The following is a 24,764-nucleotide window of genomic DNA, read 5'->3' on the forward strand; positions in this document are numbered from 1 at the left end:
ACTTTTTAATTGAACTATTTGGGGTTTTTTGTGTTGAATGTTTTAAGTTCTTTATATATTTTGGATATTAACCCCTTCTCAAATATATCACTTGCAAAGATGTTGTCCCACTCACTAGGTTGCCTTTTTGCATTGCTGCTGGTTTCCTTTGCTGCGCAAATTCTTTTTATTTTGGTATAGTCCCAATAGTTTAATTTTGTTTTGGTTCTCCTGAGGAGACATAACTAGAAAAATGTTGCTATGGTCATTTTTAAAAAACTTGTTGCCTACGTTTTCTTCTAGAAATTTTATGGTTTCAGGTCTCACACTTAGGTATTTAATCCATTTCCAGTTTATTTTTGTGTATGGTGTAAGAAACTGGCACAGTTTTCATTCTTTTGCATGTAGCTGTCCAGTTTTCCCAGCACCATTTACTGAAAAGACTGTCTTTCCCTGACTGTACACTATTGTCTCCTTTGTTGCAGAATTAATTGAACATACAAATGTGGGTTTATTTCTGGTCTTTCAATTCTGTTCCACTGATCTATGTGACTACTGTTGTGACAGTACCATACTGTTTTGATTATTCAGCTTTGTTCTCTATCTTGAACTCTGCTATAGTGATACTCAACTTGTTCTTACTTCCCAAGATCACTTGACTATTTGGGGTCTTTTGTGACTCCATACAAATTTCAGGATTATTTGTTCTAGTTCTGTGATAAATGTGGTTGGTACTCTAATAGTAATTGCATCAAATCTGTAGATGCTCTGGGTAGTATGAACATTTTAACAATATCAGTTCCCCTAATCCATGAGCATGGAATATTTTTCTATTTGTGTCATCTTAACTTATGTTCAGAAGTTATAGTGTTTGAAGTATAGGTCATTCATCTCCTTGGTTAGGTTTACTACTAGGAATTTTATTCTTCCCTATGCAAATGTAATTGGGACAGGTCCTTAATTTCTCATGTGGTACTTCATTATTAGAGTATAGAAAGCCAATAGGTTTTTGTATATTAATTGTGTATTCTAGGACTTTACTGAATCCATTTATCAGTTCTAGGGGTTACTTGGTAAAGCTTTAATAGTTTCTGTTTCCTATATATAGCTTCTCATCTACAAATACGTAAAGTATTACTTCTTTTTTTTCCAATTGGATATTTTCATTCTTTTTCTTGACTAATTGCTGCGGCTAGGACTTCCAGTACTATATTGATTAAAGTAGTGAGAGTGGAAATACATGTCTTGTTCATGATCTGAGAGAAAAAGCTCTGTTTTTCACCACTGAGTATGTTAACTGCAGATTTTTCATATATAGCCTTTATTATACTGAAGTATGTTCCCTCTAAAACTACTTTGTTGAGAGCTTTTATCATGCATGGATAATGTACTTCATCAAATGCTTTTTCCACATCTATTGAGATGATCATGTTGTTTTTATCCATTCTCTTGTTGATTATATCACATTAATTGATTTGCAAATATTGAACCAACCTTGCATCCCTGAAAAAAATCCCACTTGATCATCGTTACTTTATTTTAATGTATAGTTGGATTCAGTTTACTAGTATTTTCTTAAGAATCCCTGCATCTGTGCTCATTAGAGATACTGACCTGTAGTTTTATTCTAGTGTTTTATATGGCTTGATATTAGGGTACTGCTGACCTCATAGGATGAATTTGGAAGATTTCCTTCATTTTCTACTTTTTTGGAATAGTTGAGAAGAATAAGTATTAACTCTTCTTTAAATATCTGGTAGAATTCATCCTTGGAAACTCTCTGGTCCTGGACTTTTATTGTTGGGAGGTTTTTTTTGTTTTGTTTTGTTTTTTGTTTTTTTTTACTGAGTCAATTTCATTGCTAGTAATTGGTCTGTTCAAATTTTCTACTTCTTCCTGCTTCAGTTCTGTTAGGTTTTATGTTTTTAAGAATTTTCCATTTCTTCCAGGTTGTCCAATTTGTTGGCACATAGTTTTTCATAATATTCTTTTATAATCCACTGTATTTCTGTGTTATTGTTACTTCTACTTCATTTTTTATTTTGAGTCCTCTCCTTATTTATTTATTTATTAAAGTCTGGCTAAAGGCTTACCTACTTCATTGAGATTTATAAAGAATCACCTTTTGGTTTCATTAATCTACTGTTTTTTTAGTCTCTATTTCATTTATTTCTACTCTAATCTTTACTATTTCTTCTACTGGCTTTGTTCTTCATTTTCTAGCTCCTTTAGTTGTTAAGATTAGGTTGTTTATTGGAAATTTTTCTTGAGGTTTTGCCCCTGTTAGAACAGGTTTTGCTGTATCCCCCAAATTTTGGACTACTGTGTTTTCATTTTTTTTTTTTTTTTAAGATTTATTTATTTGAGAGAGAGACATCATGAACAGGAGGGCAGAGGAAGGAGAGAGAATCTCAAATTCCACACAGAGTAGAGAGGACTTGACCTCACAACCCTGAGAGTACAACCTAAGTCAAAACCAAGAGTCAGATGTTTAACTGACTGACCCACCCAGACACCCTGTGTTTTCATTTTCATTTGCTTGCATGTAGTTTTTTATTTCATTTGATGGATGAGCCATTCATTGTTTAGTAGAATATTATTTTGTCTTCATGTATTTGTGTCACCTCATGTTTTCATTTTCATTTGTTGCATGTAGTTTTTGATTTTGTTTGTCAGAACACGCATTCATTGTTTAGTAGACTGTTAGTTCATCTTCATGTATTTGTGTCCCTTACAGATTTTGTTTTTGTGATTACTTCCTGGTTTCATACTGTTTTGGTCATAAAAGATGCATAACATTATTTTAGTCTTTTTGAATTTATTGAGATTTCTTTGGTGATCTAACAATGTGATATCTCCTGGAGACTATGCCATGCGCATTGGAAAAGAATATGTACTCCACTTAATTTGGATGGAATGTTCTGAATATGTTAAACCCATCTGATCCAATGTGTAATCCGAGGACACTCCTTCCTTGCTGATTTTCTGTCCAAATGATCTATATTGATGTAATTGGGGTATTAACGTCACCCACTATTATTGTATTCCTGTCAGTTTATCCATTTGTCTATATTATAGTTTATGTATTTAGGTGCTCCCATGTTGGGTACATAAATAGTTACAATTGTTATACCCCCTTGTTGGATTGTTCCCTTCATCATTATGATCTCTTTGTCTCTTGGTATAGTCTTTGTTTTAAAGTCTATTTTGTCTGATACAAATATTGCTAAACTAGCTTTCTTTTTGCTTGCATTTGCATGATAAATATTTTTCTCTATCTACAAAATCAATTTACATGTGTCTTTAGGTCTGATGTGAGTCTCTTATAGGTAGCATATAGATAATGGTCCTGCTTTTTCATCCATTCAGTCGCACTATGTATTTTGATGGAAGCATTTAGTCCATTTACATTTAAAGTACTTTATGGACAGGTATATATTGATTGCCATTTTGTTACTTATATTATGCTTGTTTTCGTAGCTCTTCTCTGTTCCTTTCTTCTTCTCTTCCTCTTGAGTTTTATGCTTGGATTTCTTCCTCTTTATTTTCTGTGTATCTATTATAAGTTTTTGATTTGTGGTTACCATTAGGTTCACATATAACATCTAATGCATACAACTGTCTATATTAAGTTGACGGTCACTTACGTTTGAATCCATTCAAAAAGCACTGAATTTTAACTCCCTCCTCCCCATGTTTCATGTATATGATGTCATACATAACATCCTTCTATATTGTGAATCTCTTGACTGATTTTTATAGATACAATTGACTTTATTGCTCTTTTCCTTTAGCCTCTGTACTGGTTTAATAAGTGATTAATCTAGTTTTCTCATGTTTGCATTTGTCTGTGAATTTTTTTCCTTTCATAATTTTCTTATCTTTGAATATGGCCTTTTCTTTCGACTCAAAGAATTCCCTTTAATGACTTCTAGAAGGCTGGTTTAGTGGGGATAAACTCCTTTAACTTTTTTTCTAGCAAACTCACTCTCCTCCTATACTGAATTATAATTTTATTAGGTAGCATATTCTTGGTTGCAGGTTTTTCCTTCCAATACTTTGAATATATCATGCCACCCTCCTCTGGCGTACAAAATTTCTGTTGAAAAAATCAGCTGATAGCCTTATGAGGTTTCCCTTATTTGTAACTGTTTTATTTTCTCTTATTTGCCTTTGAAATTCTTGGTCATTACTTTTTGCCATTTTTATTATGTGGCTTGTTATGGTCCTCCTTAGGTTAATTTCATTGGGGGCTCTCCGTGATTTTCAAATCTCCATGTGTTTCCTTCCCTAGATTTGGGAAGTTTTTCATTTTATTTCTTCAAATAAATTTTCTACCCCTTCTATCTTCTCCTCCTAGGATCCCTATAAGGTGACCATTGTTACATGTGATCATATTGCTGAAATCGCTTATTACCACTTTTTATTATGCTTTTTTTCTTTTTGCTATTCAGCCAAGTTGCTTTCCTTTACCCTGTCTTCCACGTTGATCATCACATTCTTCTGCCACCTCTATTCTTATATTGATTCCCTTCAGTGTATTTTTTATTTCAATTATTGACTTCTTCATTTCTGACTGGTTCTTTTTTACATTTTCTTCCTGTTGGAGGCCTCATTGAAAGCCTCCATTCTTTTCTCAAGGCCAGTGAGTATCTTTATGACCATTACTTTGAATTCTTTATCAGACATATTGCTTATTTCCATTTCATTTAGCTCTTTTGTTGTGGTTTTGTCCTGTTCTTCCAATTGGGTTATATTTCTCTATCTCATTTTGTCTGTTTGTTTCCATGAATTGGAAAAGTCAGCTACATCTCCTGCTCTTAAAAATAGTGGCCTTATGAAGACAAGGTCCTGTAGTGCCCTATAACACAATGCTCCCTATTCACCAAAACCAGACGCATCATTTAGTGGTGTCGCCCATGTAAGTTGTATGCATTATTATGGCTGAGCTGTATTGGCCTTCAGTCCTATCAGTTGCAATGCCCTATTTTGCCTGTTGTTAATACACCAAGTAGGGTTTTGCCTCCGTATTGTTAAGGGGCCAGGTTGCAGCTGCATTTGGGGTTGTATTGCAATAGTGTCATCTATAGACCAGATGCTTGCCCTCAGCCAACCTGCTGGGACTGGTCACACTGACCTGTGTGAGGTCACACTGACCTCCTTTTCTTGTCCCGACAGGTTTTTGTTAGTAGTTAGTGCTGACTGTCAAACCAGACGCCTGGCCCCAATCTGTCGGCCAAGGCTGCAGTAACACTGATTGGCAAGGCACTATCTCTGAGCTGCTAGCTATAAAGTTCAGCTGCTGGAACTATGGACTTACTAGGGTATGTGATTATCTTTTCCCACTCTCCAGGGCAGGAGTCACTGTAAAATGTTAGCAGTCTCTCCCAGGAGTACTTGCAGGGTATGTTGTGGCAGGAGGTACTCTGGAGATATCCCTGCCAAATGGAGCTGGTTGGATGGAACAGATGTCCAAGAGAACACAAGGGCAGGGCACTTGGAGCTAGCAAGATAAGTGGAGAGTATTTTTGCTGGTTCTGCAAGTGTTTCACGTTCTAAGTTGTGTAGGGGGAAAGAAATGGCACTTGCCACCTCTTTTGATCTTGGAGAAGTCTCCTAAAGATCCCTGCACCTCCAGCACTTATTCTGATATTTATAAATAAATCTCCTTTATGGACACCCCAAAACCTTTTTAAACTGTTCCTTCTTTGCTGTATCTCAACCATGTTACTTATGCTGGCTCTTTCTTTTCTTTTTTTTTTTCTTTAAAGGTTTTGTTTATTTATATGACAGACAGAGATCACAAGTAGGCAGAGAGGCAGGCAGAGAGAGAAGAGGAAGCGGGTCCCTGCTGAGCAGAGAGCCCAAGGCAGGGCTCGATCTCAGGACCCTGGGATCATGACCTGAGCCAAAGGCAGAGGCTTTAACCCACTGAGCCACCCAGGCGCCCTTTATGCTGGCTCTTTAAAGGCAGGAACTCAGTTTCCTATCACATACCAGTTATCCTACAGCAAAATGTACTAATTTTTAATGTACGAATGGAACTCTGCTAATTGTACAAACTCCTGAAGTTAAGCCCCATACATTTTTCCAAGCCCATTGTTATAGGGACTCATCTTGCCAGTGAGGGTCCCCTATGCCTGGAGTGCCTGGTATGGAGTCTGATCCTCTCAATTCTCTGTGGTTATGGTGTCCCTCTCCTTTGTGGTTAGTCTCACAAGGGGGTTTGACTCCCACCCATGTCATTGCCCTTCCCACTCTTTTTGATGTGGCCTCCTCTCTACAATTAACTGTGTAAACTCTTCTGTCAGTCAGAGAACAAAAGCACAAAGACCCGTTTCCACTGAGCCCATCCCTCTGACAGGGAGCAGGGTAACTCTGCCCAAGCAGGGTTGTGTGAAAAATAGCGTGGCAGGCTTCTCCCCCAGAAGAAAGGCTGGAAGAGTAAGAGGATGACAACCCTAGAGTCCCAATAAAAACGTTAAATCCCTACACCAGGAGAAACTACTATATAGAGCTCCATGCGTTGTCTCACAGCTTGTTATTTTTCAGAACCAAATCTCTTTTTTATTCCTTCTTTTATGCTTCTTCTGAAATTTTTGACCTTATTCTCATTATAACTAGATATTTAATATATCAACTTATATTTCATAATAGCTTTTTAACTTGTACTTTTTCACACCTATATTTTTTTTTTCACTATATGCTTCATTGCAGTCCTTTTTCCCTATTCAATATTACCTTTATATATAGACAAGTTTTACTTTCCCTGTAATTTTGGTAAGTAGTGTCCTCTAACAAACAGACCAAAATACACCCAGGAACACTGGAACAACCTACACTGTTCACACTGAGAGATTACAGCCCCCTTTACTTTATCTCACCCTTGCCTTTTTAAAATTTTTAAATTTTATTTTAAATTTTTTTATTTTAAAATTTTTACTCTTGTGTTTCATCTTGGCTTTGTTTCTTTTGGTGGTGGCTTCCAACCACTCTAGATTTTCTGAGGGTGCATCTTGCTTGGTTCACGTTTGATATTTTGGACTCTGAACATTCCCTCAACCATCCCTCAACAGGAATGGAATCCCAACAAAAAAAAAGAACCAGAGACAATGTCCTCTGCCACAGTTCTAATGGACATAGATATAAGAAAGATGTCAGAGGTAGAATTCAGGATAGCAATTATAAAGTCAATAGCTAGGCTTTAGAAAAGTATTAGTGACAATACAGAATACAATACAGAATCTCTAAGGGCAGAAATGAGACCTAATCAGGCTGAACTTAAAAATGCTATAAATGAGATGCAGTCTAAATTGGATACTCTAACAGCCAGGATAAATGAAACAAAAGAATGAATTACTGATCTACAAGATAAGCTGACAAAAGGGAAGGAAGCTGAGGAGGATAGGGACAGGCAGCTAGAAACCCATGAGAAGAGACTTAGAGAGATCAGTGATGCAATACAAAGTTCCAATGGGATCTTGGAGGGGTAGGAGAGAGAGGGACGACTAACAGGTATATTTGAGGAAATCATAGCTTAGAACGTCCTAATCTAAGGAAGGAAACAAATATTCCTGACAAAGAGGCAGAGAGGACACCTCCCAATATAAATAAAAACAGACCAACATCCCGGCATATAATAATGAAGCTTGCACATCTTACAGCCAAGGAAACTATCCTGAGAGTAGCAAGGGGGAAGAGAATTCTTAAATACAAAGGAAAGAACATCAGAATAATGTCAGACCTGTCCAGAGACCTGGTAAGCCAGAAAGGTCTGACAAGGCATATTAAGAGTACTAAATGAGAAGAAAATGCAGGCAAGAATACTTTACCAGCAAGGCTGTCATTCAGAACAGATGGAAAAACAAAGAGCTTCCAGGACTGGCAGAAACTGAAAGAATATGTGACCACCAAGCCAGCCATGAAAGAAATGTTAAGGGGGATTCTATAAAAGAAGAAAGACCCCAAGAGCATTACAGACAAGAAATCTACAGATACGATCTATAGAAATAGGGACTTTACAGGCAATACAATGGCACTAAATTCATACTTTCAATAGTTACTCTCAACGTGAAGGGCCTAAATGCTTCCATGAAACAGCACAGGGTTGCACACTGGATACAAAGACAGAACCCACTCACATGCTGTCTACAAAAGACCCATTTTGAAACTAAAGACACCTCCAGATTGAAAGTGAGGGGATGGAGAACCATTTATATGCCAACAGATGTCAAAAGAAAGCTGGGGTGCAATTCTCATATCAGACAAATTGGATTTTAAACCAAAGACTGTTGTAAGAGATGGAGAGGGACACTATATCGTACTTAAAGGGTCCATCCAACAAGAAAATCTAACAGTTGTAAATATCTATGCCCCCAACATGGGAGCAGCCAACTACATAAACCAACTCTTCACCCAAATAGTCATATTGATAATACTATATTAATAGTAGGAGATCTCAACACTCCACTCTCAGCAATGGCCAGATGGTCTAAACCAAAGATCAACAAAGAAACAAGAGCTCTGAATGACACATTGGACTAGGTGGACTTCGTAGATTTATACAGAACATTCCACCCTGAAACAACAGAATACTCATTCTTCTCAAGTGCACATGGAACTTTCTCCAGAGTAGACCCCATGCTGGGTCGCAAGTCAGGTCTCAACTGATACCAAAAGACTGAGATTATTCCCTGCATATTTTCAGACCAAAATGCTTTGAAACTGGAACTCAATCACAAGAAATAATTTGGAAGGAATTCAAACACTTGGAAGTTAAAGAGCATCCCGCTATAGAATGAACAGGTCAAGCAGGAAGTTAAAGAAGAACTTAAACAATTCATGGAAACTAATGAGAATGAAAACACATCAGTCCCAAACCGATGGGATACTGCAAAGGCAGTCCTAAGAGGGAAATACACAGCCATCCAAGCCTCTCTCAAAAAAGTAGAAAAGTACCCCCCCGCCAAAAAAAGTAGAAAAGTCCCAAATGCACAAGCTAACCTTAGACCTAAAGGAGCTGTACAAAGAGCAGCAAATAAAACCTAAAGCAAGCAGGAGAAGAGAAATAATAAAGATTAGAGCAGAGATAAATGAAATAGAAACCAGAAAAACAGTAGAACAGATCAACAAAACTAGAAGCTAGTTCTTTGAAAGAATTAATAAGGTCCATAAACCTCTGGCCAGACTTATCCAAAAGAAAAGGGAAAGGACCCAAATCAATAAAATCAGGAATGAAAGGGGAGAAATCATGACCAATACGAAGAAAACAGAGACAGTTATTAGCACTTATTATCAGCAGTTATATGCCAACAAACTAGGTAATTTGGAAGAAATGGATGCATTCCTGGAAACTTATAATCTATCAGGACTGAAACAGGAAAAAATAGACAATTGGAACAGAACAATAACCAGCAAGGAAATAGAAACAGTTATCAAAAGCCTCCCCAAAAACAAGAGTCCGGGGCCAGGTGGCTTCCCAGGGGAATTCTACCAAACATTTAAGAAGAGATAATACCTATTCTATTGCAGGTGTTTCAAAAAATAGAAATGGAAGGAAAAAGTCCAAACTCTTTCTGTGAGGCCAGCACTACCCTGATCCCCAAACCAGGCAATGACCCCCAACAAAAAGGAGAATTGCAGACAAAAATCCCTGGTGAAAATGGATGGATGCCAAAATACTCACCAAGATCCTAGTCAATAGGATCCAACAGTACATTAAAAGGATTATTCACTACCACCAGGTGGGATTTATTCCTGGCATGCAAGAGCAGTTCAACATTCACAGATCACATCAACAAAAGAGGAGACAAGGACCATATGATCCTCTCAATTGAGGCAGAAAAAGCATTTGAGGGACGCCTGGGTGGCTCAGTTGGTTAAGCAGCTGCCTTCGGCTCAGGTCATGATCCCAGCATCCTGGGATCGAGTCCCACATCGGGCTCCTTGCTCATCAGGGAGCCTGCTTCTCCCTCTGCCTCTGCCTGCCATTCTGTCTGCCTGTGCTTGCTCTCTCTCCCTCTCTCTCTCTGATAAATAAATAGAGTCTTTAAAAAAAAAGAAAAAGAAAAAGCATTTGACAAAATACAGCATCCTTTCTTGATTAAAACTCTTCACAATGGAGGGTTAGAGGGAACATACCTCAATCTCATAAAAGCCATCTATGAAAAGCACACAACAAATATCTTCTCACTGGGGAAAAACTGGGAGCTTTTCCCTCAATGTCAGGAATAGGACAGGGATACCCACTCTCACCACTATTGTTCAACATAGTAGTAGAAGTCCTAGCCTCAGCAATCAGACAACAAAAAGAAATAAAAGGCATTCAAATTGGCAAGGAAGTCAAACTCTCGCTCTTCATAGATGACATGATACTTTATGTGCAAAACCCAAAAGATTCCACCTCCAAATCACTAGAACTCATAAAGCAAATCAGCAACGTAGCAGGATACAAAATCAATGCACAGAAATCTGTCACTTTTCTATACACTAACAATGCGACCGAAGAAAGAGAAATTAAGGAATAAATTCAGCTTACAACTGCACCAAAGACCAAGATACCTAGGAATAAAACTAACCAAAGAGTTAAAGGATCTACCCTCTAGAAACCACTGAACACTTACGAAAGAAACTGAGGAAGACACAAAGAGATGGAAAAACATTCCGTGCTCATGGATTGGAAGAATAAACATTGTGGAAATGTTTATGCTGTTCAGAACCATCCACATTTTCAATGGAATCCCTATCAAAAGACCATTGACATTTTTCACAGAGCTGGAACAAACAATCCTAAAATTTGAATGGAGCCAGAAAAGACCCCAGATTGCCAGGGGAATGTTGAATAAGAAAGCCAAAGCTGAGGGCATCACAGTGCCTGACTTTAAGCTATGTTACAAAGCTGTACTCATCAAGACAGCACGGGACTGCACAAAAACAGACACATAGATCAATGGAATGGACTAGAGAGCCCAGAAATGGACCTTTAACTAATGGTCAGGAAAGAGTATCCAATGGAAAAAGACAGTCTCTTCAATAAATGGTGCTCAGAAAATTGGAGAGCTCCATAGAGAAGAATGAAACTGGGCCACTCTCATACACCATCCACAGAGATAAACTCAAAATGGATGAAAGACCTCAGTATGAGACAGGAATCCATCAAAATCCCAGAGGAGAACATACGTGGTAACTCTTTGACATTGGCCAAGCAATTTATTTCAAGAACATCTTCAAAGGCAAGGGAAACAAAAGTAATAATGAACTTTTGGGACTTCATCAAGATTAAAAGCTTCTGTACACGAAAGGAAACAATTAACAAAACTAAAGCAGTCCACGGAATGGGAGAATATATTTGCAGATGACATTACAGAGAACGGGCTGGTATCCAAGATGTATAAAGAACTTTTCAGGGCGCCTGGGTGGCTCAGTGGTTTAAGACTCTGCCTTTGGCTCAGATCATGATGTCGGGGTCCTGGGATTGAGCCCCGCATCAGGCTCTCTGACTGGCAGGGAGCCTGCTTCCGCCTCTCTGCCTGCCTTTCTGCCTACTTGTGATCTCTATTGCTGTCAAATAAATAAATATATAAATCTTAAAAAAAAAGAATTTCTCAAACTCAACACCAAAAAAACAAATAATCCCATCAAGAAATGGGCAGAAGACATGAACAGATACTTCTCCAAAGAAGACATACCAATGGCTATCAGACACATAAAAAATTTTCAACATCGGGAAATCCAAATCAAAACCACAATGAGATACCACCAAAGAATAGTTAGAATGCAAAAATTAACAAGTCAGGAAACAACAAATGTTGGCAAGGATGTGGAGAAAGGGGAACCCTCTTACACTGTTGGTGGAAATGGAAGATGTTAAACTACTTTGGAAAACAGTATGGAGGTTCCTTAAAAAGGGAAAAAAGAACTACCCACTGACCCAGCAATTGCACTACTGGGTATTTACCCCACAGATTTTGTAAAAACAAGGGGCACATGCACCCCAATGTTCATAGAGAGAAGTGTCCACAGTAGCCAAATTGTGGAAGGAGCTGACATGCTCTTCAACAGATGAATGGATAAAGAAGATATGGTTCAGGGAGTCTGGGTGGCTCAGTTGTTAAGCATCAGGCTCAGGATACTGGGATTGAGCGCCGCACCGGGCTCCCTGTGCAGTGCAAGGCCTGCTTGTCCCTTTCCCACTCCCCTAGCTTGTGTTCCCTCACTCACTGTGTCTCTGTCAAATAAACAAAATCTTTAAAAAATAAAAAAAAATAAAAGAATATATGGTTCATATATACAATGAACTATTACTCAGCCATCAGAAAGGATTAATATGTACCATTTGCAACAACATGGAAGTAACTAGAGGGTATTATGCTAAGTGAAATAAGTCAATCAGAGAAAGACAATTATCATATTATTTTACTCATATGTGGAACATAAGGAATAGCGCAGAGGGCCATAGAAGAAGGGGAAACTGAATGGGAGAAATCAGAGAGGGAGACTAACCATGAGAGACTATGGACTCTGGGGAAATAAACTGAGGGTTTTAGAAGGGAATAGGGTGGGAGGATGGGGTAGCCAGGTGATGGGTAATTAAGGAGCGGTCATGATGTAATGTGCACTGGGTGTTGTACTCAACTAATATATTACTGAACACTAAATCAGAAACTAATGATGTAGTATATGTTGGCTAACTAAACATAATAAAAAAAGTATATGCATATGTCTCACCTCCAGCAAATTAATATTCAGAAACCTAATCTTAATAACAGTTAAAATGTATTACTATAGACTATGAATCAGGACACACATTGGAAGTTTTCCATATATAACAAAATAAAGTAAGAATATATTTTATATTGTGAAGGGATTTTTTTTTTTTTTACTTTATAAAATAATTATTTGACTTATAGCCTTATTTAACAAATGATACCTCAGTGAAATTGTAGGGGGTAAAATTCTAAACTAGGGTGGGGTGCAATGGGACTGAGTCCTGCTCTATCATTAACTAGTTGTATAACTTTGGATAAATCTGTTAACTACCTGGGCCCTAGTTTTATCATCTGCAAAATTCGATCAGCCATCATGTCCCTCTGATTGAAAGCAACCAAATCAAGGAGAATGGGGAGATCATTCTGCCAAAAACAAATGATGACTTAAATATCTAGAGATGAAAAAAATTTTGGTGACAAAGTCATAAAATGTCAGAATTAGTCTTGCATAAACTCTTAAGAAAACTTAAACGTTTAGAGGCCTAGATAGATATGAGCACTCACAGATTACACAGTGAATCAGCAGCAAAGCCCAACAATTGCCCAATTTGTCTTAGGCCAACAAAAATCTATTATCCAGACTTAAAGTTACTAGAAGCACACACACCAGCTTACCTGTATGCAAGAGCCAAAGCCCAGATCCCAGCAGCGCAATACAGACTGTCATGGATTTTTGCCTTCTGATCATCACCGCATGTTTTAGTGGGAAAGAGACCTGTGGTTGGACTTTGATACAGTAGCAATGTTGCCTTGACTGGAATGGAACACAAGAAAAAGAATGAATTGTACAGCCATCCATTTTCCTTGGGCTGAAGATCTTAATCTTTAGTTTCCTCATTCTACTTTTGACATTTCTGTTGTTCCTAAATTTACCTATAATATGCAACTTTTTAGCATGCAGAAACTGCTTCATGTAGATCACTCCAACTTAAGTGGGAATCCACCCTGAAGGAAGGGTATTTCTACTTTTGAGGAAAGAACTCAGCTAATCAGCAATTAAAAACCTTTTAGCATAGCCTACCTAATGTCAGTAAGTGTTGTAAGGCAATATCAGGTACAGAAAAGAAAAAAAGACCAATAAAAAGGAAGTATATTTTCAACAACAAGTTCAATAGGGAAACAAAGCAAATGTACAACAAAGAGTGGCATTAGTCGCTAAATCCAAATCTTGTTTTCCACTGATGACTAACTTGTGTCCTGTCTTCAGAGGAATGTATTCATTTTAATATTATATATATATATGTATATATTTATAATGTAATATAATATATTATATTACACAGGCTGGAGATATATTAATATGTCAAAATCAAATCCTATCCTTATATGACATGAAAATAAGTAAATAAATATTTGGAGAACATTTTACTTAAAAAAACTGAAATTAATGCTTTATTACCTTTTATAAAAGAGCCTTGAAATATAAACATACACCCACGAAAACTACATTTCCTAAAAGTTATTTTTTCCTAACTATAAATTTGTTTTTCTGTAAAATACATTTAATTAATCTAGATTGACATATGACACCTTCTTTTAGAGCAATTTTTTAAGGACCTAAAGCACTCTTCTCCTTCAAAGACTTAAAGAATTTCTTTTTCTTTTTCTCAGACAAAACTGATGTTATCATTACCATTTTTTTCAGAATACCAGTATATTTATCATTCTCCCCCGAGTAAAGAATTAGTCCTTATAGTCTGAAGTAAACAACTGACATTTCTTTAGAAAGGTGTTTAAATTTCTTTATCTAGTCATGGCTACAATGATAATAGAAGGGCCACATAAGAATATATTCCAGAATTGTGACCAAAATAACATGAATTAAGGTTTTACATGAGCTAAACACAAACAACAAAAAAACCCTTATCTTAGGGGAAATAAATAAATTTAATATTATTTTCCATACAAGTCCATATAAATAGCACAAGAAGCAAACTGGCAAAAATTAATAAGCTTTTCTAACTTAGAGTCTGATGAAAAAGAGGAATCCCGTGCATACATATCGCAAAGTCAATTACTCACATTCAAAAGCAGAATCTGCCAGGCTGCCTTCGGCAAAACAGTAACAAATAAAATAGGGAACCATTTTTTTTTTTTTTTAGTAATACTAACCTGAGGTTATCTTTTGTCTCTCAGTGAATTAGAAATAGATACAAAAGCCTTAGGACTACTTGGGAACCAAGAATAGGTAAATGAGGAAGGAACACTTCTACAAAATGATTATGTAAGTAGTAATCAAGAAGCAGCCTCTAGTTCTCAAATCTGGTAATGTTTAGGAGGGCTAAAAGGACACAGAAGACATTGGTAATGGTTTTAAAAATTATTCAAGGGACAGATGACTTGCTGGAATTCTTTTATAGTCCCAGTATCAATATGCAATTGGAATATATAGCTGCCTCAGCAATGACACTATCCCAACATCCCAATGAAAGAATATCATCATGCATATAATATGTGCAATAGAAGGCAGGGTAAATACTAATGTTAACTACCTAAGGACACATTTTCCTCAAGTTTTGCTTACCAATTCTGTAATAATGATCCAGTTTATCCCAAAGAGTCTCATTATCAGGTCTCGGAAGATTAATGCTTTTAAGAGGTTCATAAACTGAGCCTAAAAGAAAAATGAAAACCCATCAAATTCAATCATTTTCACTGAGATAAACAAAGAAAACTTCTAAATAAATGAAAAAGGACTACTTAATCTAATTTTCATTTTTATATGTGAGCTACCGCATTGTATTACTGGTCAAATTTTTGGTAGGGGAAGAAGAGAGAAGAAATCGCCCTTGTAACAAGTATAGAAGAGTTTTAAATGTTACGGAAACCCCACCCTCACCCCTGGCAGTTAATCTGACATATATATATATACATATACTGATCCCAACAATTCAAATACCAGTAATACTTATGTGCTAGTCATGAGTTCAATAATTTCAGTTCCCTTTGAGAAATATCTACTTAGAATGCCCTGAAATCCAAACCTTATTCTTTATGCTCATGATCAGGCAACTTTCTGTCAAATGATCATATCCCAAAAACCTCAAGGAAAAAGATAATGCTAACATGTTCTAAGGTCATCCACTCCATGAATATTCAGATAGTTTTCATACTGAAATTCTGAAGCTTCCACTTTCTCCTAAGTAGATAAAACTCATGCCTTATTATCTGGACTAAAGCAGAAACCATTTCTACTTCTCAGCCATGAAAACTACTCCAATGTATTAGCAGAGCATACTGCTCAAAAGCTACAGAATACACAATAATTATAATAATTTGCCACAAAATGGATACAGAAAATTGTTCACTTGACTAGTGTGCATTCTCAACTACTGACTGAAAGGAAGACACCTGAACCTCCAGCCATCAGACTAAGTACTGTCTCTCATTCTTGTTAGAAGCACTCAGAAATTATAAACATCTCAAGGTCACAACTAACCCACCTCTGGGATTCAGGTAATATACATCATATGGCCTATCAACATAGCACAAGAGTGCCCCTAAAATTTACCTAGGGTTGGAAGAGGACTGTGTTGGCATGCATTAAGAATGTTTTTCTAAAAAAAAATTAAAGCATTTCTGTTCATAAAAGTGCTATGCCCAGTATGCTAGTATAAAACCTAGGTATTTGAAATTCCTTTATGTTTAGGGAGATAATAAACACTATGAAAGAAGAAAGGAAAGATCTATATATTAAGGAAATAATCTCATTATCCTCTGGTGGAAAGAGAGGTGATTTATGCAACAAAACAGGAATATGAAATGACTTGAAGAAATTGCCTAAAAAAGATAATGACATCAACCAGAATGTTAGTCTCACAGAGAAGAATGGGGAGGCCTACCAACCTAGACAGGAAAGCATCAGGAACTCCTGCACAAGAGGCAAGGATCTGGCCATGGCTTCTACCTCCCTGCATTCAATAGCTCTGGGCAGGTATCAGTATATGTGCAGCCTGGCAGATTGGAAAAAGGAATATGGCCACTGCTTACAAGTTAAGTGCTAAGCTCTGGGTGTCTACAACCTCTCTGTGAAGCTCATTCAATAATTAATAAAATAGAATCAGATACATATCATCAGAAGTTTTAAATTGTGAATACACATATACAAAAATTAAAGGAGACACCTTTGCTGGGCGGAAGGACTGTGAATGAATGTTATTTCTATTTTTACTGATTAGAAATGTTAATATTTTGCTAGGAAAAAAAATCACCAGAAATTGCATATAATTTCATTACATATAGGTAAAACAATATATGTGCATATGGATAAAAATTGAGGTAGAATATAAAAAACTAAAATCCAACTTTATATTTACCATAATAATTGTAGGTGAATTTATTTTCAAAGACTGTTTTAATGTCATTATATCATGGTTTTAGGGTAAAAAATATTTATTTTTAAAAGTGCTATTACATCTAAGGTGCCCCTCAACTCCCAAAAAAGATTAAAATGATTCTGTTATCTAATGTTCCACAATGAAATCACCAATGGAGTTTCATTAAAGCTATGATAAACAAAAGGAAAACCAGACTTTTCAGAAAAATAAATACCTCTGTAGTAAGAGCTAAAAGAGAAGATGTTCAAAGCATAGCAGAAAAGTATAAAAGTAACATCACCTAACTCACTAAGAACCAATATTTTCTTATGCTTTCTTACATCTTCAAAGCAAACCCATGGTGAATTAAGAACAGCTTGCCTAGATAAATGTTAATATTTTAGTGATCACCATTGTATTGCTTCTGAAGTAACTGTGTAAAATTAAACAAGGATGGTTCCACACAATTTATGGCAAAAAGTACCACAAATCTGAGTCAAAGGAAAAGTAATCAACGGTAACATTTTAAACAAAAATTAGACATCTGGGGGCGCCTGGGTGGTTCAGTGGATTAAAGCCTCTGCCTTCCGCTCAGGTCATGATCCCAGGGTTCTGGGATCGAGCCCCGCATTGGGCTCTCTGCTCAGCAGGGAGCCTGCTTCCTCCTCTCTCTCTCTGCCTGCCTCTCTGCCTACTTGTGATCTCTGTCTGTCAAATAAATAAATAAAATCTTTAAAAAAAATTAGACACCTGAAGAGCTTCAATACAAATAAAAATGTGGAGGAGAAAGCAATCAATAGAACATGAATTCCCAAAGACAATGAAAAAGATGCAAAATTACAGAAAACATTAAAAATGTTTAGAGTTCAAAATGAAGTTTTTAAATGTGAATTTTTCCTTTTATGTTTTATCCCAGTTGAATTATGCCTATATTCAAACATCACAAAGTAAAATAAAATTATCTTTTTCCAATTTGTAAAAATGAATTTAAACATGTTCATCTGATTTTTCCCTGTCAATTGTCTTGGTATTAGGAAAATACAGTCAATCTACTCTTCATTTCAGAACACATTATTGCCAAAGACATTCACTGACACAGAATAATACAAGGAGAGGCAGAAGTTGTTTCTTGAAGATTAATACTTAGCCTTATCATGAAAGAGGAAAGGATTATTATTTAGGAGATTAAACAAGGAGTTTCCTAAAAAATTACCATGAGATGAAAACAATACTAAGAGCACAATAAAGGTACAAATTTTACGAATTTGGCTCAATGAAACACCAAGAAGCTTTCTGAGTGTTATGGGGAGGCTCTTAAGCAATCATAAAACAGCACTCGTAATTCAAACAGCAACCACTAAAAGAATAAAAATGAGGACTCAAAAGGGAAGTCAAGATGGAAAACAGATCAGCAAACCAAAACAGTATCAATTGTCTATTATTTGGGCATACAATTTTTCAGTATATGATTGAAAGCCCTTTAATAGGGTCTACACAAAAATGCTATTAATCAAGGCTTTCATGAACCCTTAAGTACCTTTATCATTTTTCCACATATGGTGATAGACTAAGATAAATACCATTATTTAGTCATTCAGTTAATACATGCAGTGTATGCAAAAAACTCTGGATTACACATCTAGTAGGCTACCAGGATTCACAGATTAGTAGTAAGATAAGGTTTTGAATAAGAGTAACACAAATTAGAGTAGTGAGTTTCTTAAAAGAAAAAGGATAGGAAAATTCAGTCCCCCTCTGGGGCTAAGAGAACAGGAAACTCCTGCATTGCAAACTCTGAAAATGATAGCAATTGCAAATAATGAACTACCAAGTAAATATGAAGATAACAACTGAAATCTAGGAGAACACGAAGTCATAAACATATATACAAACCTATGGACATATTATCATAGCTCCAAAGCTTATACACATGTCTTATGTGTCTTATGGAATAAGATACTACATACCAAGGGTTTTTTGTTTTTTGTTTTTTTGGTTTTTTTTGAAGTGATACACATGAAAAGGTTTAGGTGAAGAAAGGATATAGCTAACAGGGTAAATTTTATTGAACACAGATCCAAGTGTGCCCTTTTACGAAATAGAAATTTTATTATAAATCTAAATCCTTAGAAAGGCCTATAGGATTCTGATCTTCTCCCTCAATTAAAATAATTTCTTTTCAGATTAAAAAAATACAACATTCCACCAGCCTAAAATAGGCATCATTAATATTTTGGTGCATTCCTTTCAAGCATTTCTTTAAGCAATATTTGTAAACATGAATAAAATTTACCACATGTGGAGTCATAGTATATAGGCTGTTTTTTATCATCCTTTTTTTTCCCTTATCTCATTTCTTGCCCTCTTCTGTCCTCATTCCCAGGTAACCATACTTTTTCCTTATCTATGTAACAAAACACATATGCATAAATGAGGGAAGAGTCTTTCAATGCTTGTTTTATAAAAATGGAGTCATGAAATAGACCCTTCCTTGCCTCTTGTTCCTCTCATTTGACAACACACAAGGAAATCAAAAAAGGCAATGATTCTTTCTTTGACTGATTCCAGGGTTTTAATACAGTACAGCTTATTCAATTATTCCTGTATCAGTGAGTATATAATTTGTTTTCTATTTTTGCCATCAAAAACAATCCTGCAAAACATCCTTATACATAGATACAACCAGTAGTTTGCTAGAACCAACTAATACTCGCTGGAGAGAGTCAAGTATTAAATTTTCAGGAATTTTGGGAGCTGGTTATGAAACAAATACATGAAAATAAAATTATAAAAACGTACAATGATAATTATTAAAAACAAAGGTAATAAGTACTCAAAACTCATCACTTCCTAATTTTACTACATTTTACTGTTATATAGGCTCTTGAATTGATTTATACCTATAGATCTGTATGTTGGAAATACTATGTAACAGCATGTTACAACATGTCTCTTTCCAACTCTGCATTCAGTGATGTCATGTAGATTTGAGCAGTTGTGACAAAAACCAAATGGTCTGCAAAAGCCTAAAATTTTTTACCATCTGGCCCTTTTTAGAAGTTTGCCTGCCTTTAATCTAAATTCCCAGTAGTATTAAATTCAGGAATAAATGTACTTTGTACAAAATAATGGCAAACTGCATTTTTCCTAAAGGCTAAAACAATTCCTATTCCTACTAGATATAAGTGCTTCATTCTTATAGAAGTTTTCCAGGGGCACCTGGGTGACTCAGTTGGCTGAGTGTCCGACTTTTGATTTTGGCTCACGCCATAGTCTCAGAGACATGAGATTGAGCCCTGCATTGGGCTCTGCACTGAGCATGGAGCCTGCTGGGGATTCTCTCTCTCCCTCTCCCTCTACCGCTCTCCTTGTGCTCTCTCTCGGGAAAAAAAAAAAAAAAAGTTTTTCAAATCTGAGTGTCTTACTTTTGTTCATCGTTTCTCATAGAATTCGTGAGTCTGAAAATCTTTGCAAACTAGCGATTTGGATTTGCTCTTCTACGAACTGCCTACATGTTATTGCCATTTGCTATTGCTTTGTTAGTGTTTTTGCCATCAATTTCTGAAAGCTCTTTGTGTATTTTGTTTGCTACTTAATATTTCATTTCAAATATTTTCCCCTGAGCTTTCATTAGTATACTAACACTACAATATAAAAACTTCCAAGAGTCAAATATATCTCTTTCCTCACTTAGTTTTAGTTTTCCTTTCTTTTTAAAAGGGTTTTGACAAAATGAGCAAAGGGGGAAAAAATTAAGAGAGAGGAGCAAACCAAAAAACAGACTCTTCTATTTATTTTAATATTTTATCTACTTATTTGACAGAGAAAGAGAGATCACAAGTAGGCAGAGAGGCAAGTAGAGAGAGAAGAGAAAGAAGGCTCCCCACTGAGCAGAGAGCCCGATGTGGGGCTCGATCCCAGGACCCAGAGATCATGACCTGAGCCAAAGGCAGAGGGTTAACCCACTGAGCCAACCAGGCGCCCTTAGACTCTTAACTGTAGAGAACAAACTGATGGTTGCCAGAGGGGAGGTGAGTGGGGCATGGGTGAAATAGACGATGGAGATTAAGAAGTGCACTTGTGATGAGCACCAGGTATTGCAGGTATTGCACGGAAGTGTACACCTGAAATTAATATTATACTGTATGTTAACTAACTAGAATTTAAATAAAAACTTAAATATTAAATAAAAAGGGTTTTTGACAACTCCTAGATTACATACAGAGTCATCCCTCAATTTACTGCTAAGCTTTTTATTATGTAAAAAACTTTTCCCACTTAGGTATTTGATTCATTGGGAATCTGTTTTCTAAATTGCTTCTATTTATTTATTTGTTTGTTTGATCTTGTATTTATTTTAGAGAGACAGCACCAGCAGGGGGAGAGGCAGAGGAAGAGGGGGTGAGAGAGAAACAGACTCCTCCCTGAAAGCAGAACCCTACATAGAGGCTTGATCTCACAACCCCAAGATCATGACCTGAGCTGAAATGAAGAGTCAGATGCTTGTCCAACTGAGCCACCTGGATGCCCCTAAACCACTTTTTAAATAGTGAGGTCCAGACTTTTAAAAAGATCAAATTGGTTCTTTTTTTTTTTTTTAGATTACAGAATATTAAAATGCTTCAGGCAATATATACTGATTTTTTAAAAGTATTTTATGTAGCACTCAATACTGAATACTGACACAAAATTAAAACATGAAGGAAAGAGCATACTTTCATTTTTCCATGGGTCTTGGGTTCTAGCAGAAAATACACAAAACTTGTGAAGGTAAAAACCTTAGCCCAAGGAAAAAATCAATTAGTATATAAAAAGTATAGTATCTGTGCTTTTTAATGAATGTCTTACTTCGGAAATAGAGCAAGTTGAAGTTAGAATCTTCTCCTGCATTAGCTCATGGTAAGCTGCTAACTGTATAGACAAAGGGCGTGTTAAGAATTGTGACTTTTCAGGGGCGCCTGGGTGGCTCAGTGGGTTAAGCCTCTGCCTTCAGCTCAGGTCATGATCTCAGGGTTCTGGAATCGAGCCCCGCATCCGGCTCTCTGCTCAGCAGGGAGCCTGCTTCCTCCTCTCTCTCTCTCTCTGCCTGCCTCTCTGCCAACTGTGATCTCTCTCTGTCAAATAAATAAATAAATAAAGTCTTAAAAAATTTAAAAAAAAAAAAGAGTTGTGACTTTTCAGTTAGGAACAAGTCTCTGAAAGCCTAAGGAGTAGTTTTTTTGAAGACACCAAGGTACAGAGGCTATTAAGCTAATAAGAAAGTATACACAAAGAAGCAGTAAATAACCAAAATCCCAAGAGCTAACATGTTCCACAAGATAATTAAGAACTAAGCAGAATGTGAAGACCTTGTATTGTAGAGGATCAAATACCCCATAGTTTCATGAGATCTGTATATTCATCATGCTCACATATGCATGTAGAAAAGGTGAGAAGGACAGAAAAGGCTAGAGAGCAGGTAAGCCGTGGAGAGCAGAGAGACAGCCTTATATACGAACACACAATTTTGTGTGCAAACCTTTGTGGTTTATCAGTGAATTACAATAAAAACCTGTGGTTTATCAGTAAATTACTAAAACATTAATTTGGGGGCTGCTAAGACAGTAAGAGTTCTCAGAGTACAATAGTCTATACGTTTATCCTACCTACAAATCTCTATTTAATACAATATATTTTCAAGCAACTTTAAAATTTAAGTTACATCTTTAACTTAAGAAGATAATTTCTTCATCTTAAAATTCTCTTTACTCCTCACTGATAAAAGCAAGAAATATACTACTATAGAAGAGACAATTTATTCCAATACATTCTTACTCTATATCCCTGATGCTGGTACTAAGAGGTTTTCAGTAAATATTTATTGAACTGAACTTGATGAATCACATGATCAGAGAGAGGCCTTCTTGAATTTCCACAGTTAATTGGCCATCTTCTGCGTTCTTATAACACTTTGTAAATACTTCAATTATAACTCTTCCTTGTCACAAAACATGTTATTTTCACTCTTTGATTAATGTGTTATACTACATTAGAAGCTGATAGATGATAGGGGCCACACCTAGTAAGTGGTAGATGGCAGTAATATTTGGTAGGAAGGAAGGAAAAAGAAAAAAGCTGACAAAAACATGTTTCAGAAAACTTTTGATGAACACTTTTACAATCTTCTTCTCACAAGCTACCCTATCTCCTGTTACTGCCCCAACCACATCATCTGAATTAATGATTAAGTAACACTTCTTCAGACTTCCATAATTAGACAAAGTGGAAAACTTCTCTAACTTGAGCATGTACACATATTAACTTTTAGAGTTAAAAGATATGAATATACTATACATGACTCCACAAGATCACCAATAGCCCCTTGCAAAACAAACAAACAAAAAAACCACAAAACTTAAACCATGATTTTCTTTACTGTTCACCTCCACCATGCACAAAAATTCAAAATATTAAGGAATAAACGTACCCCCAGCAGGGGAATGAATAAATTGTGACACTTCCATTAAATGATACCTTGAAACAGTTTAAAGGAATGAGGTAGATCTCTTATATCATGAAAAACCTAAAAATTAGTGTGAAAAAGTAACTTCATAGAATAAGATTCATGGTATGATACTACCTGTTGCAAAACTATACATATATGTTTACAAATGTATATACAATACAGATAACTAAGAACTTTAAAATGCCGGAAAAGGATACACACCAAACTGTTAAAAATGTTACTACTCAGGAGGGGATGGTGATTTTTACTCTCTATATTTCTGATTATCTAAATAATACATAAGACAGTATTCATTTACAGGTGCCTGGTTGGCTCAGTTGGTTAAAACTGTCTGACTCTTAATTTTACCTTAGGTCCTGGTCTCAGGGTCATGGGATCAAGCCCTGCATTAGGCTCTGCACTGTGTGGAGCCTGCTTAAGATTCTCTCTCTCCCTCTGTGGTCTGCAGCTGCTCACACTCTTTAAAAAAAAAAAAAAATTGTATTCATTTACTAGTTATATAATTTTTTAATGATAAATGGAAATTTTGAATCCCTAATACTATGTGTTGTAGAAGATATTTTATACATAATATCCCATTTCCTCATCTAACAAAGCTCTGAGGTTGGCATAGAGGCACAAAGAAGTCATTACATAACAGGCTGAATTTGAACACAGGACTCTTTGAAGACAAACTCTAGGCATGGTCTTTTCCCTATACTATAAAACCTCAAAATTATGAGGTTGCCTCAAAATAATAAATATGTATATATGCAAGAATGTATATTTTTAACGCAAATTTATTTTCACAGTTCATCTGAACCCTCAACTTTTTAAGTCTTCATGTTTCTTATGGCAAGGTAGGTAAGAAATATATTTTAAATGTAAAATATGAAATGGCAAATATGAAATAACACAGTTTTATAAAAATGAACTAAAATTTGCCTGTTCAACTTATCCAAATAAGATGCGAAAAGGCCACTCCACTATTCCCATTTTATTTTTAATAAAAAGGTATTAAGTTCTTCCAGTGACCTTTATAAAAGGAGCATAGCCTATAAAATCTATTTAAGGATATTAAATCCAGTTGATGTTTCATGTGTTGACCTTATGAATTCCAATCACTCAATTAGCTATTTCATTTTCCGTTCTTATTTATAGTCTAGTAGCATACCTTGTTATAATGTACCATGAATTCGTATGATTTCTGTGAGATAA

General features: G+C 36.0%; 1 protein-coding gene across 1 annotated transcript in view; it reads right to left on the reverse strand.

Moving 5' to 3' along the window:
* PHKB (phosphorylase kinase regulatory subunit beta) overlaps positions 1-24,764 on the reverse strand; it is a 236,088-nt gene that overhangs the window by 187,347 nt on the left and 23,977 nt on the right. The window contains exons 3-4 of the mRNA XM_047712520.1: positions 15,271-15,360; positions 13,362-13,500 (exon numbers count right to left, since the gene is read on the reverse strand). Coding sequence (XP_047568476.1) covers positions 13,362-13,500; positions 15,271-15,360 — 229 coding nt within the window. The remainder of the gene's footprint in view (positions 1-13,361; positions 13,501-15,270; positions 15,361-24,764) is intronic.

This window comes from Lutra lutra, chromosome 17 (genome assembly GCF_902655055.1).
Source record: "Lutra lutra chromosome 17, mLutLut1.2, whole genome shotgun sequence".
In the NCBI taxonomy this organism is placed as follows: Eukaryota; Metazoa; Chordata; class Mammalia; order Carnivora; family Mustelidae; genus Lutra; species Lutra lutra.